The sequence below is a fragment of the Ceratosolen solmsi genome, unplaced genomic scaffold (genome assembly GCF_000503995.2).
Source record: "Ceratosolen solmsi marchali unplaced genomic scaffold, CerSol_1.0 scaffold27, whole genome shotgun sequence".
Classification (NCBI taxonomy): Eukaryota; Metazoa; Arthropoda; class Insecta; order Hymenoptera; family Agaonidae; genus Ceratosolen; species Ceratosolen solmsi.
Genome location: NW_011948426.1, coordinates 3922652 through 3937898, shown reverse-complemented (window position 1 = coordinate 3937898; position 15247 = coordinate 3922652). Strand labels below are relative to the sequence as shown.

The following is a 15247-nucleotide window of genomic DNA, read 5'->3' as shown; positions in this document are numbered from 1 at the left end:
ACAAAAGAGTGAGAGGGAGGAAAGGAGAGAGAAGTAAACGGTGGCGCGAACGGGCAGCGGGGGTGGGCGGCGAGTAGCCGACGCCGTGGAGGAGGTGGGCGTATCGGCAATAAAGATACGAAGGCGCGAGCCGCCGTCGTACGGCCACCCGTTCATTAGTCCAGTCGGTGCTCGCATTTCGTTCGTGACGCGGACACTGGTTTGTCCCTTCGACCTCCCCCCAACCAGCCCCTCCTGTAATCGACTGTCGAACCTTCCTCCCTCTTGGTCGGAACTTCGACACGACCGTATCTACTGATAGCTCGAGACGCTCGCCCCCGTAAAGCTGCAGCATGGAGGGCGCCGAGCCCAAGAAGACCATGAACGAGAAGAGCTACATACTCGACTCGAGGAAGCCCTTCGAGGACGTGAGTTGCTTTTCAGCTCGAAGCTTATTTTTCTTCTATCTCGGGCTGCGTCGCCCATCGTCGGATCTTTAATTACTGCGGCGTTACGCACGCGGACTACTCACTAGGATTAATAATCGCCGGGCTAATGGTCGGAGACGATTACCGAGTGAACGGACAGTTAAGCTTGTGCCGAGGTCTCCGCACTTGTCTGTGCAGCTTTTCTTTAATCGGTCCGATTACTTTTATCGGGACATAGCCGATCACGCGAGTCACTCACTCTGTTATTGTAATATTGTTAAATTTTGATATTTCCAATTATATTACTTTAGCCAGGCAGGAGACACGTACATGCTGTCATTCATCATTTTTACTTAAATCGCGATTAGAAATTTTACTATTTTACGTCGATGTTATTGAATTTTATCGATCAAACATATGTTTGAAACACTCGCATGAGCTCGAGCGTGCGAAGTTGAAAGCCGTTAATGCAGGATATTAACGTTATTTGTAAACACTATGAATAATTGCTCGTAAAGATTGATCAAAAAATGGAAATGAAATAGTTTAAGCGTCCAGCCAAATAATTCTAATGTCTGTGCGCTATCGAGCACCTAAACCATCCTAATATTTCTTACTCGAATGCAAAGTTACGATACGGTTATTTTCAATGTAGCCAGCAGAATTATGCAACATATACCATCAAAAGGTAATTAGCCGCCCTGAAAAAGAGATTCGTTGAGTTGTTTTGACGTTATCACTTTGCTATCGTACAAAGGGAGCTCCAGATCTGCCACTCGTAAATAAATTTCTCACACGCAACGAAATAAAAGAATCTTACGTAGTACAATGCTTAGAGGCTGTCAATTCACGGTCCCATATTGGTTATCCGGATCCTCCATTTCCTCCCCGCCCAACGCGAGTGAGTCGTCGTCCCCGTGCCGTTGTAGACGCCACCGACGCCGCCGTCGCCGCCGCTGCGGTATTAGGATTCAATTCCTGGAGCAGTAATTCGATCTTGGCATCTTGATGCACAGGCGCAAGCGAAAAAACCGGAAAAACGCGACTCCTCGGGCATATGCATCAAACAATGCTTGGGCTTTAACGACTTACAAATGTCTGTCAAAATTTCTCATCTACGTACGATAACCATAGATAATAACAATCGAATCAGGCGCCGCGTGTACAACGCTCATGATTAAACGGCATTTTCTCGGTTATAAATGATTCATTCGCTAATAGCTTCGTTAATCAATTTCGTTAAGTATATGAGGATTAGCCGATGACAGATTATCTCGAAACTGAAAGTTCAATGATACAAACCATATTTGCACATTGGAACAATGATGTCTAAATTTAAGCAATTATATATATATATATATATATATATATATATATCTGTGTATATATATTTTTTTTTTAATTAAATTCATGTGCATCACAATCATATAAAGTAAATTACAAAGTTTGACTCTCGTCAATTGCTTCGAGTTTATTATTAGAAAGTTAGCTGCGATCGTTTTCATGTTCGTAACGAAGTTATTTAATAAAGTTAGGAACTACAATTATTATATGACAAAACCAAAATGATACTTTGGATATGAGAATGTAAACGTTTTCACCATTAATTCATATTTACTTAATTCGATATCATTTCAGAGACGATGAAAAAATAAAATGCTCGGTCGGTCGAATATAATCGAATATATTTTTCGGCAAATAATTTTAAGAAAAAGGTAAATTCAATTTATCGTAAGGAGTTGAAGTGCAATGCAAAGCTGAGTCATGATTTTATAAACCAAATATCTGGCTTAACTTTTAACATATACATAAAGTATAGAATGAGAAAATCAATAGCAGATCATATATTATTAATTATTATGAAATTACTCTCTAGCAAATTTGGTTTTACTTTTTAATTTATGAAACGATTTCAAATGCCTAGAGAAAATGAAGGAATGGAAAATATTTATTGGAAAATATTGCTTGTACTACATTCTAAACTGCTTTTACTTACAAACTAACAATCTCACTAACTAACAATAATTCGAAGTTTAATAACGACTGGTTTGTTATAGAATTATTTATTGCGAGCGATCCGAGCTTTACCGAAATATTTTATAAAAAGTAAAAATTTTCCAATCGTTTCAATCGTGTAGTATATAGACAAAATACTTTTGTTTTAAAAATTAGTATCAACAAGCATAAAATTAGTCGAGAAACAAGTTTAATGCTCATACGATTTGACATTCGTTCAATCATCTGAAATTTTTAAATTCAATTTGCCATGCCAAATCATAGTATCAATCGCATTGATAGTTGAAAACACGAGTCAACCGTATTTATTAATCGACCATAAATATTATTGCTATAAAAATTAAAAACACTTTGTATATCCTACCTTGAATAATTTATAATTGTAGTAGTGTATACAAATTCACGAAGCCATTCTCACTTTGGAAAATGTTTTTGTATTACGATCAAATCCAAATTAGGCGATCGTGTGTATATATATATATATATATGATAATAATAATAACTGCTCGACTATTATAGGTCAACTTTAGCGACTTCAAGAAAATAACGTAAAAAACTTTTTTCCAAACTTAATGATGACGAGCGAAGAAAAAGTTTTGTTTCGTTTTATTTCAAAAACTATAACAATACACCGAACGTCATTTATATCGACTTCCCTTTCCTCGTTAAATGTCAGGACTTCTTCCTTCGTAAGTAACCTTCGTTGTGTCCGTCTTCGTCCATAGAGCTAATTACATGCAAAAACAATAATCCCTTTGTTTTCCGAGCGACGACATAATTATAAAAGTTAGACTAGCATCCTAGGCACCTAATTGAATTAGATAATTAGTCTGTTCGACAATTGCGAAACCAATAAAACGGTGCGTCAAATATCAGCGGAGGAAAGTGCGGCCGCGGACGAGAAACGAGATTAACGCGTCGTAGGAAAATAAGAAAGTCAAATGAAAAGGAAACGGCGCCGGCCGAGTTACGCTTGGGAGGAGGCGTACGCGGCCAAACGGTACCTCCTCCTCCTCCTCCTCATCCTTCTCCTATCACGGCTCCCACGCCGCGACTCCACGACTTACCTTTCTAGGATAGAGGCTAGTGCGTGGCCCAGTCGAGTAACGGCCGTTACTGCGTCACTCGGTTGCCCGTCAACCCCTCCGTACGACGCTCCATCCCAACACCAGTGAAAATAATGAGCATTTTTGGCCAGGTGAGCTAGTGATCGCGAGTCACGATAACGTGAAGCGACAAGTGGCCCCGTAGTATCCTAGTGGCAGCATCGCGTCACGGCGATGCGCAGCAACAGGTGAACGTGACTACTTGTGCGCTAGGGACAGTCGCGGCGCGATACCGACCGACTTCGATCTGCCTCTTGGCGAATTTTTCCAAACCCGTAGCGGCTCATCCCTGTCGCGATTCGACCTCGCTTCAACCCCGGGACTTTTCTCGAGAGCCCTGGCGCTGTAGCCGCTCCAACTTCATTCCCTATTAGCCTCTATTAATTATCGCCATCGTCACTTTATCGCGCCCAAGGATTTTAAGAGTGATATATTGTAACTTCGACAGGGAGGCAGCCTCGGCTCCGAGGACTCCTTCGACGACATGCGGCAGCTCGTTAGGGTAAGACGCACGCAGACTTGTCGACTTTGATTATCGCATGATTATGATTTCACTCGATTGCTCGATAATTGAGATATTAACAATGAGAGTTTTGCGATGCTTTTATGCTTAATATTGGCTTCCAACGTCAACCAATCGGATATATTTTCACAAAAAGCTAATCTCTTGAATTGAGCGCGTGGGATTTAGCACTTAAGTGCCGTGTATTATCATCGATACCTTGCTCTCCGATTCACTCTTGCGTTTCAATTGAATATTTGCTGACAACATTTATTGGTGTTAAGCTAATATTATTGTAATTATCGCGTTGCATAAGCGTTGACGATTAAAGATATAAAGGGTAACTTTTATGCAACTACGTTGCACTTTCAGATTGTGTAATAACTATTACGCGATAGCATAATTTAATTGTGCGTGTGCTTTGAAAGATAAAGCTATAATATGAAAGTTGTACTGTGCTGCTAATATATCTATTGTGTAATATATGCTTTGTTTAAATTATTGTGAAGATATTAGTTGTGCAAAATGAAAAAGCCGTTTTAAATTGCATGGATTTATAATTGTTTTATTGTTCATTAATAAATCATTTCGTAAGCATTTTTTGAAAGTAGTAGATTATTATTATTATTATTATTATTATTATTATTATCATCATCATCATCATCATCATCATCATCATCATCATCATCATTATTATCATTATTATCATCATTATCATCATCATCATCATCATTATTATCATTATTATTATTATTACACAGAATAACGGATATCTTACTGAAATAACATTCGATTAGAGGCCGATTGTTATGAAAGAATTATGAGGATGAAAATTTACCAAAATGCTTAAAATCGTATTAAACACGAATGTTATTTTAACGAGGATGTAAAATTTTACAAAAAATTGTTTTTTATCGTTGGTTATAAATATCTCTTTTATAAGTTTTATAAATTTCTTTCTCGTATTCGTGTCTGAAGATAATGCGAATTGGCGATTAATCGAGAGAAATGCAAATAGCTATTGCCACGATTAATACAAGATAATGTCGATGACTAAATAAATTAATTAACTAAGATGATTTGTGATTCAAAGTTTTATGCCAAAAAGACAAAAAGAAGATAAAAATTTACAAAGACATTATTTAATGTTAAATTCGTAGCAGAACACTTTTAAAAGCAGACGTCATTAAAATTTTGTGCATCGATAAAACTGCATGCGTTTGACGAAACTTTTTACTCGTTATCGAACAGCGAGTTTATTTTACTATTATTTGAGTATAATACGTTTTTTATTTGTTACCATATATTTATTATGAATTGAGTATATTATGAAAATCTTTTTCAGATTTTTTCTTTATCAAATCTTTCAAATTATTTTTCATAGCCCATTTTGCATTTACATAAAATGATCAGATCCATCATTAGATATTATTACATTATCATACATTATCATATTATCAGTAGATTAGCGAAATGGGAGGGTGTAACGTCAATAATACTCTCAATTACTTTTATCGGTGACCTGACCAAGGACAAAAGTCATCAGTCATTAAGTAAATATCTATGAATTTTTAAATTTAGCTACCGACGCGCATTACTAAATATTTCGGACTATCTCAAATTGCCAAATTGTCTACTACTACTACTACTACTACTACTACTACTACTACTACTACTACTACTACTACTACTACTACTACTACTACTACTACTACTACTACTACTACTACTACTACTACTACTACTACTACTACTACTACTACTACTACTACTACTACTACTACTACTACTACTACTACTACTACTACTACTACTACTACTACTACTACTACTACTACTACTACTACTACTACTACTACTACTACTACTACTACTACTACTACTACTACTACTACTACTACTACTACTACTACTACTACTACTACTACTACTACTACTACTACTACTACTACTACTACTACTACTACTACTACTACTACTACTACTACTACTACTACTACTACTACTACTACTACTACTACTACTACTACTACTACTACTACTACTACTACTACTACTACTACTACTACTACTACTACTACTACTACTACTACTACTACTACTACTACTACTACTACTACTACTACTACTACTACTACTACTACTACTACTACTACTACTACTACTACTACTACTACTACTACTACTACTACTACTACTACTACTACTACTACTACTACTACTACTACTACTACTACTACTACTACTACTACTACTACTACTACTTTTCCTTGGCAACAGCAATTATCGAACATAATTAAAATGTATTTTTATTCAAGCCTAAATAAATATTTTGTGCATGTGTCGTCGTCGTCGTAAACTATATGCAGTTCAAGTGAAATATTCTACACATTGAATTTAATCAAGATCTTACAAAAAGATTATTTGAGCGTGACGTGTAGAATTGTTTGGAGTTTGAGACTAGAATAAAGGGAAATAATAAATTTTCCGTTCAGAGAATCGATTTTTCCAAGGAAGACTACATTCGGAAAATTAACGAACCATTATTCCCTTTTAATATTCTACGACAACATCGCATGTGCGGGCTGATAAAATAATTAACGAATTGTATTAATCAATATATTTGTGTCATTTGGAAAATGTGTTTTCTAGTGGATGAAAATACTATCAATTAATCAAGATAACATTAATTTAAAAACAATATCATTGATTATGAAGTATAATGTTTTGAATTATATTTTGAATTAAAGCATGAGTAAACATTACTTATTTATTTAATATTTTAATAAATATTAATGTTTAAATGCCATGATCATTAAGATTCATGAAAAATGTTTTCAAAATTTCTGCTTATAATATTAGAATTGATATTGAATCGCACTCTATTGGATGCTCGTATAAATTCAAATTTTTAACAATTTGCAAAATAACAATATATATATATATGGGTGTGTGTGTGTGTGTGTGTGTGTGTGTGTGTGTGTGTGTGTGTGTGAGTGTGTGTGTGTGTGAGAGTGGGTTGATGGAGTTTAGTAAGCACATAAGTGATTAATGTACGGGTAATCTTTTTTAATTACGATGTTTTCATAATACACTGATATCGATAGGAATCCTTACTAGATAATTTTTATAGTATTTAAAGTTTTGTGGTTTGAGAGTACAATGCAATTTTAAGAGGAAAACATTGATTATTTAATTAGTATATTAAAATATGTTACTATAAATCTGCAATAAAAATATATTAATTAATTAAGTTAGATAGAATATTACTATCCTTTTTTTTTCTATCACTATAATATTTAATTTTTAATTGCTCGTAATAGTATGCATGGGAAAGCGATTGTCAGGTGACTTATTGATCTTTTATAGTACTTTTTTTTATTTCATTTCATCAATATTCTCTTGAAACTTCAAATATAAATTCAAATGTAAAGTGAGTCTTACGATTTACAGACATCTATATACATATAAAATTGAAATTAATGATTAAACGTTAAAAATGATTTATTTATCAAAACATTATAGTATAATTTAACATTGTATATAAATGCAAAATCTTTATTATAAATATTTTTTTATAAAAGAATTTATTCAAGTGATATGTACTACTCAATAATAAAATACTATAGAAATATCATTTACAGTTGAAATAAATAGCGCGTTACATTTGCATGCGCTTCTAATAATAGTTGTAAACAAATAATTTTTATTACTTCTGTGAACTACTTTATAGCGTGAATGTATTAATTGTTTTTAAAACTATTTGAAATAACAAGAATAAAAAAGCATTGTTATAAAAATAATGGCAACGGTGCTTATTATAAAAATATATCTATATCATAAAGAAACTTCTTTCCATGAAATAAAAGTCGAACAGACTTTAATGGAAAACGACATACAAAAGCTCGTTGTATTTTCGTTTTTTTTTTTTTTTTTTTTTTCGTTAACCGGCTTAAATTTGCCAAAGCATTTCGTTGCATAACATTATGTGGCTGCGATCATGTTAAAATTGCTTTATGCGTGAAACAATCGATTGTGTTCGGCCTAACTCGTATTTCACTTGAAAAATGCCTTCACCCGTCGTCTTCCCCATAAAATTCCGTCGCTCCCTTATGCTCCGACGCTCCCTTATGCTCCGACGCTCCCTTTTAACCAAGATCAGTCAAGCATCACGGCTATTCTCGAATTGCTCGCTCTGAATTTGTCTTTGCTTCTAGGAGGATGAGGATGACTCTGGAAAATTCACGAGCCTACCGCTTGCCAGCTTTAACTTCATTAATTCTATTATAGGAAGTGGCGTCATCGGTAAGGCACTACCATCCTTTATTTTTATCGCCTCTCTAAATTCTCATCGTTTATTTCATGCACTTGAACTACATACCCAAGTTTTAATTAAATGCGTACAACCGCATATTTTAATCACAATGCTTTTATTCGACTTTTTTCTCCCTTGAAGGCGAATGTTGTTTTAATGAAAGTTTAATGAAACTATTAGTTTGTTCTTTATAAGCCAAAGACATAATGAAAGTCGATACTTGTGTTATATTTCCAGGTATCCCGTATGCGCTTCATCAGGCAGGTTTTGGACTTGGAATTGCGCTTTTGATCATCGTCGCAGTACTTACTGACTACTCTCTAATTTTGATGGTCAGGAGTGGACATTTGTGCGGCGAAATGAGTTATCAAGGTTTAATGCGGGCTAGCTTCGGACGTCCTGGCTTTTATATTCTGACTGCGCTACAGTTTGTTTATCCATTTATCGGTACGTTTCACGAGCTATGTGCATTGCACGTTCGATGCATATCATTATATTTCAACAAAAATTCTATTTTACGACTTTTAAATGACGAATTTTTGAAAAGTCCGTTATTTTAAAGAGCATTGACATCGGCATTTATTGCGTTAACAAGCATCTTTTTCATTGGATTTATATTAAGGCAAAGAGTAAAAATTTAATTTGCCATGACAATTCAATATTATTATTCACTACGAACGAAGAATGTACAGTTATGTATTGGTAAATATTTAATTTCAGCAATGGTGTCATACAATGTCGTTGTGGGTGACACGGTAACGAAGGTTCTTATTCGCGTAACTGGACTAGGAAAGGATAATTTCATTGTTAAACGAGAATTTGTTATCTTCCTTGCGACGCTTTTAGTCGTGATTCCACTCTGCTTATACCGAAATGTCGCTCGCTTAGCGAAAATTTCATTTCTATCGTTAGTCTGTGTTGGCTTCATTCTCCTAGCAATTTTCATCAGGATGGATTCTATGTCTTCAATTGTGTAAGTTGTTACATTCATATCATAATTTTATAAATAAAACCTAAATTAAACCGTCACTACATATATGGAAATGTAAGATTCTCATTTTTAAATCGTAAAAATCAAGAGATAATTAAAATTATTAAAATAACGAATGAAACGTTATTTAATTCTGTAAATTTTGCTAAAAATTGGAATAATGTTTATACTTGAAAGAACAGTTTTTGGTTAAAAGTGAATTTTATCGTTAGTTATAATTTAATAAGACTACTACACGAGTAGCACTTAAAGTGTATAAATATTTTTTAATTACGACAATTAGCTACATAATTTAATTATTCATAATAACATGGATTTTATTTGATATTTTTTATTTCACGTCGTATTAAGTTAATGCTTTGATTTTTGACTTGTGAAAGTCTGTGTTTTCATCGATGTCCATAATTTAACCTAAATGCAACTCGATAATTCAAAATAGAAGAATAATTTATCTAGTATTGCTGATAATAATAAATCGATGTATTTGTAGCCATAATATTGTATTATCATTTCTTGATCTCCATACGACTAAATGGAGGACTAAATTGAGAAGTTTGTTACAATCAGCACCATAGGCGTGGTGTGAAAAGAGACGTAAATGAAAAATGTTGGTTTAAAAATTGCATAGCTTAAACAAAATTTATGTGAATGTTTGGCAGGCCGAGTCACCCGGATAGCTGGAGATTCGGTAATTTGGCAGGGATAATCCCATCGGTGGGCATAATGGCATTCGCCTTCATGTGCCATCACAATACATTTCTAATCTACGGTTCGATCGAGCGTGCAACGCAAGAAAAATGGGATGTCGTCACGCACTGGTCCCTCTTTACGTCCTTCCTCATTGCCGCGGCGTTCGGCATCGCTGGCTACGCGACCTTTACCGGCTATGTCCAGGGTGATCTTATGGAAAACTACTGCTGGACTGATGACCTCATGAATTTCTCGAGAGTTATGTTTTCAGGCACGATTCTGCTTACTTTTCCCATCGAGTGCTTCGTTACACGAGAGGTACAACTTTTTATAATACTGCTTTGCTTTTTAAAATTTTAAAGTTCGATTTGTAAAACGGGACAGGCCAGTCCAATTTCATTATTGTACTCGAATATTAAAATGTAAATGGAAATTTAACGTGTACATTTTTCTTTTTTATCTTTATATTTACGTATCGTTTGAGCTCTTCAGTCTATCTTGGTTCGTGAAACACTTGATTGCTTAAAATAAACAATCACAGTTATTATTATTGTGTAGTTTGTAAATATTTGCATACAAAATAAGTTGCAAACTTTGGTATTTCTAATAATTAAAATTCTATTATTAATGTATTTAAATTGAGAGGCCAATCCTGTTATTTAATAAACAATAATTAAAATTAAGTATATAAAACGTGAGTAAATTAACTCTTTTATATGCAATTTTCATTAAATAATATGAGTCGATAAAATTTATAATGGTTATAAATAAAAATTAGCATATAAAAGCATTATCAGTGACGTGAAAAATTAAGCATTTTTTAATTAATCAAAGTCATAATTAATTGTCGTTGCAATTTTAATGAAGATTACCGAGATTTCTATAATATACAATAATCGATATATTCATCGATCAAAATTGCACCTCGATCTATATGACTTAAGTAAATCAAGAATTAATTATTGTAGGAATCCAGTCGTTAGCCACTTCTCCATAACTATGCAAATGTGGCGACTATAAGTGAATTTTTAATTATAAGTTTTCGTCTTGTAATTAGGTAATAATGACCGCAATACGCGGCACAGACGAAGTCGAGAACCACGATGCTTATATTGCTGGCTCGGACCGCAAGTACCTGATAATCACTATGGCAATAATCTCGGTAGCATACCTCATCTCCATGTCGACGGACTGTCTTGGAATCGTCCTTGAGCTGAACGGTATCCTCGCTGCGGTGCCACTAGCCTATGTCCTACCAGCTCTCTGCTACCTCAAACTCGAAGATGGTCCGCTCCTCTCCCCGAAGAAGCTTCCAGCGTTCGGTCTGCTAATGGCAGGCATTTTCGCCGCTGTCTCGGGCCTCCTGCTACTCATCTTCAATAATACGTCATCGGCTTCTTGCGCCCACGGAGGCGTCATGACTTACTGTCAGCCCTCCAACTCGAGTCTGACTTCCGTCATAAGCAACGACAGCTTTAATTCAACAATTATGACGACACCACTGATGAGCGCTGCCGCGAAGACCGTAACCAAGACGGCGACCGAGACGGCAATCCAGGTGGCAACGAAGGCCGCGACGACAACTGCTGCGACGGCGACCTCCGTAATATCCTTAGCAACCTCAACTATCCGCTCGATCGCAAATTCTACCACGCCCCTGAGCTAAGCACTTTTGTCATTGATTTGTGAACTAAACATACATACCTGATCGAATTCATTTCCTTTAATGCGCCTGAATTTCCCATGATATGTGGCGTGCCGTTGCCAAAGTTAACTCAGGTGCTTGTTTATTGCACACTTTATGGAGATGTGTACAAACGTACCTTCATCAACTTTCCAAGGACAGTTTGTTTCTTATTCAAATCGTGTCTCGTATTTGCTAACGTAAGGTTTATGAAATATATATTTGTTGCATTAGCGATTCGTGCGGGATAGGGAGGGGGGAGGGGGGAGGTGAGAGGCTGGAACAAACGTCAACCGCATAGAGTTTTTAATTTCAGGTTCAGTTATTAATTTCCCAAAGCAGAACAATAAATCTAAGATAATGAATAGATAAGGACTTTTAAAGGAGCCCACAGAAAAGTTATGATGGCATTGATAAATCTTTACTTTATTATTATAAATTTATTAAATGCTCTTTTTTTTTTCTTTTTTTTTTTTAATAGTAATGAAAGTAAAAAATAAGTTTATATACAATTAACAATGAGCATTTTATTCCATTTAATAGATGATATTATCTTATTGTACACTTAGAAATTTATATAAAAACCATGTTTAATATTGACATGATATATATTTTCAGAAATCATACTAAATTTAAAAATATTACCTTATAAATGTTTGGAATTATTTAATTGAATAGGTCACATATAAGATATAAATATAATAAAATGTCGAGGTTCTTATGTACCTATGTTAAATTATAACTGATCCTGAATTTACAAACGGTGCTTCAAATTGATACACGATCCTGTGTTACTTATTTATTCACGTATTTGAAAAGAATTATAAGAATAAGTCTATAAAGTATTTAATAATTGATAAGCAATGCTTAAAAATAAATGGGTTCTTGCAAAATGGTGACCATTTGGTGGTACAATTATCGATCAAGAGATGCTCCAACAACGCACTTGCAATTTATTTACAAATGTTGTAAATTCTATCATTTTAAGAACTATTGAATAATTCGTGACTGACAATATTTTCGGTGTCAAAATAAGATTTTTACATTCTTATTGATTTTCTCGATATTTTTGTAGAATCACTTTTGTCGATCATGTTTCTGACCTTACGCAATAATAATAAATAAAATACACATGCGTTCGATTATTAAGCACGGGCAAATAATTGAAATAGGTGAGCGCTTCTACAGTGCTGTATGATCTTAAATAAAATTTATTGTAATGGTAGCGAATATTCATTGTAAAAAATAAATGTTGATAAAATCTATGGCCAGTTTTCACTAATGTTGAAATCTATTAGAAATCATTTAATTAAATACTATAAATAATTATAGCCTTTTTCTCTGGATATTGTATATTTTTTCAACTGGATTAGTGTTGACCAAACAGAATGTATTTTACTGCGTAGAAAAATCTAGGAAATATAAATAAGTATAAATATTTAAAAGTATGATTTTATATAGTTATAATGATTAATAAATAAATAAAAAAAGTTAAAAATAAAAATAATTAACAATCCAGTTATAAGAAGTTATAATCCAGTTATAAGTTATATGAAGCAAATTGTAAACTACAGAGACCACAGAAGAAAGTATTCAGAGCAACATATTTGAAGCGTGTTGTATAAAATTTTACAGTTTCTCATTGTCGATATTGATATTTATTAATCACATTTATTATAAAGTTGGATAAAAAAAAAACCAATTAAATAATACATTTGTCGCTTGTTAACTTATTTACGTGCAATTGTATTACATTACTTTCTTATGTGATAGGAAAATATTGAATAGTTCTTATAAAACATTTTCTTTGATCTTTAATTTCTTTAACTTAATTATTGGCTATTAGGCTATCAAGCTTAAGTGTCTAAAAAAAATTTATCAATGAAATGTCTTTGATTAGACTCGAGAAAAGCGCGGGATTAACGTTCCTCAAGATAAAAATATATGAAATATTGTTAATAGAAGATCAAAGGAAAATAATAAAATAAGCTGTATTATAAAGAATGACATCATATACGTAAAATATGATACTTCATAAAAAAAAAACTTACATATTCTAATCTGCTTCTCAGCAATTTTTTGTATTAATTTATTCTACATAATTTAACTTCTAGTTTTCTAAAAGTATAAAACTATCTCGTCTGTGATTTTACTTTTTGAATATATTTATTATACAAGATAAATATAACGACTACAAATTATACTTAATATTTTAACTCGCCAAAATAAAAGTGTTATCCATTATAAAAAAAAGCATGTTAAGAGAGAAAAGATTAGATGTAAATAATACATTACAGATGAGCCTAAATATACTATATATGTATATAACTTTATATTAATTATAATTAATTCATTATAATTAATATAATTTTTTTAACACATTATCAATATTACACCTTTCATAATATTTATTTAAGATATATCTATAATTTTATAAAAAAAAAATATGTATTTATTTATGCGTGTGTATATATATATATATATATATATATATATATATAAACTTACTAACATACATATAAATATTAACAGATAAAGTAAAAGATAATTAATAGTTAAAGCCTAAATATAATAAACCTTTAAAATGGCAAGACCATTTTAACTCTGTGATAGTTAATTTGGATTTAAGGCGAGTTGAAAATTTAAACGAATATAATGTTTGTTAATGTAAGTTTATCTTATGCGATGTGTAATCTGTAAATAAAATGAATTTACAGCCGCATTTCTTGTTTCTCATTTTTTCCATGTAATACTTCAATAATTAATATATATATTTATAACACGAGACAATAAAGAATTAGTAATTTAAGATAAAAAAATTTTAATTGATTTAGCATTTTAACAAACATGTTACAAATATATTGTATAAAATTAATGCCTATGGTTTAAAAAATACTATACAGCTTTATTAATTGATTAATAATTTAAAATATTAATGTAAAGTTAAATTATCAAAAAAGTAGTATCAATTAGATTCTAATTAAAAAAATTAATAACATCTATTTATTCTAATGATATAAGATATTATATTATAATTTTGTTTAACATAAAACTACATATATTATTGATGTATAATATAATATATTGTTAATGAAATGTTTGGTGTCTAAATCTTAGCAATTAACTATTAAACTAAAGATATAAATTAGACATATTGATTTGTCAATATTGTCGGAAAATGCAAATTTACTAATTACTTTCTTAAGCGATCCTCTACAAAATCATCATATTTTCAAGATCATTCGATTTAATTTGTTCGATCATGAAGGAAAACATTAATTTCTTTCTCAAAGTACATGTTAAATTTATTAATATATATCACGAATCAATAATATGTATTCGAAAGCAGTTTATTACCAATGATTCTTCAGCATATATATTGTATAATTGTAATTATTGTAAACTGTACTCATTATGTACCAATACCATCTTTTCTACGAAATATTTACATTATCATGGAAATAGATAGTTTATAGACGCATTGTAATGTATAATCGAGAGGAATTAGTTATATTGATATAGGGGATGAATAAAAA

The 15247-nt window shown here is 32.5% G+C and overlaps 1 protein-coding gene across 1 annotated transcript; it reads left to right on the top strand.

Annotated features, from left to right (window-relative positions):
- The first annotated feature begins 101 nt into the window (after positions 1 to 101).
- LOC105363188 (putative sodium-coupled neutral amino acid transporter 11) lies at positions 102 to 11965 on the top strand. The gene is made up of 6 exons (XM_011500809.1): positions 102 to 407; positions 8249 to 8336; positions 8584 to 8793; positions 9067 to 9319; positions 9997 to 10345; positions 11085 to 11965. The coding sequence occupies exons 1-6, from the start codon at positions 333 to 335 to the stop codon at positions 11691 to 11693; spliced, it is 1584 nt and encodes a 527-aa protein (XP_011499111.1). The 5' UTR covers positions 102 to 332; the 3' UTR covers positions 11694 to 11965.
- Positions 11966 to 15247: the final 3282 nt, after the last annotated feature.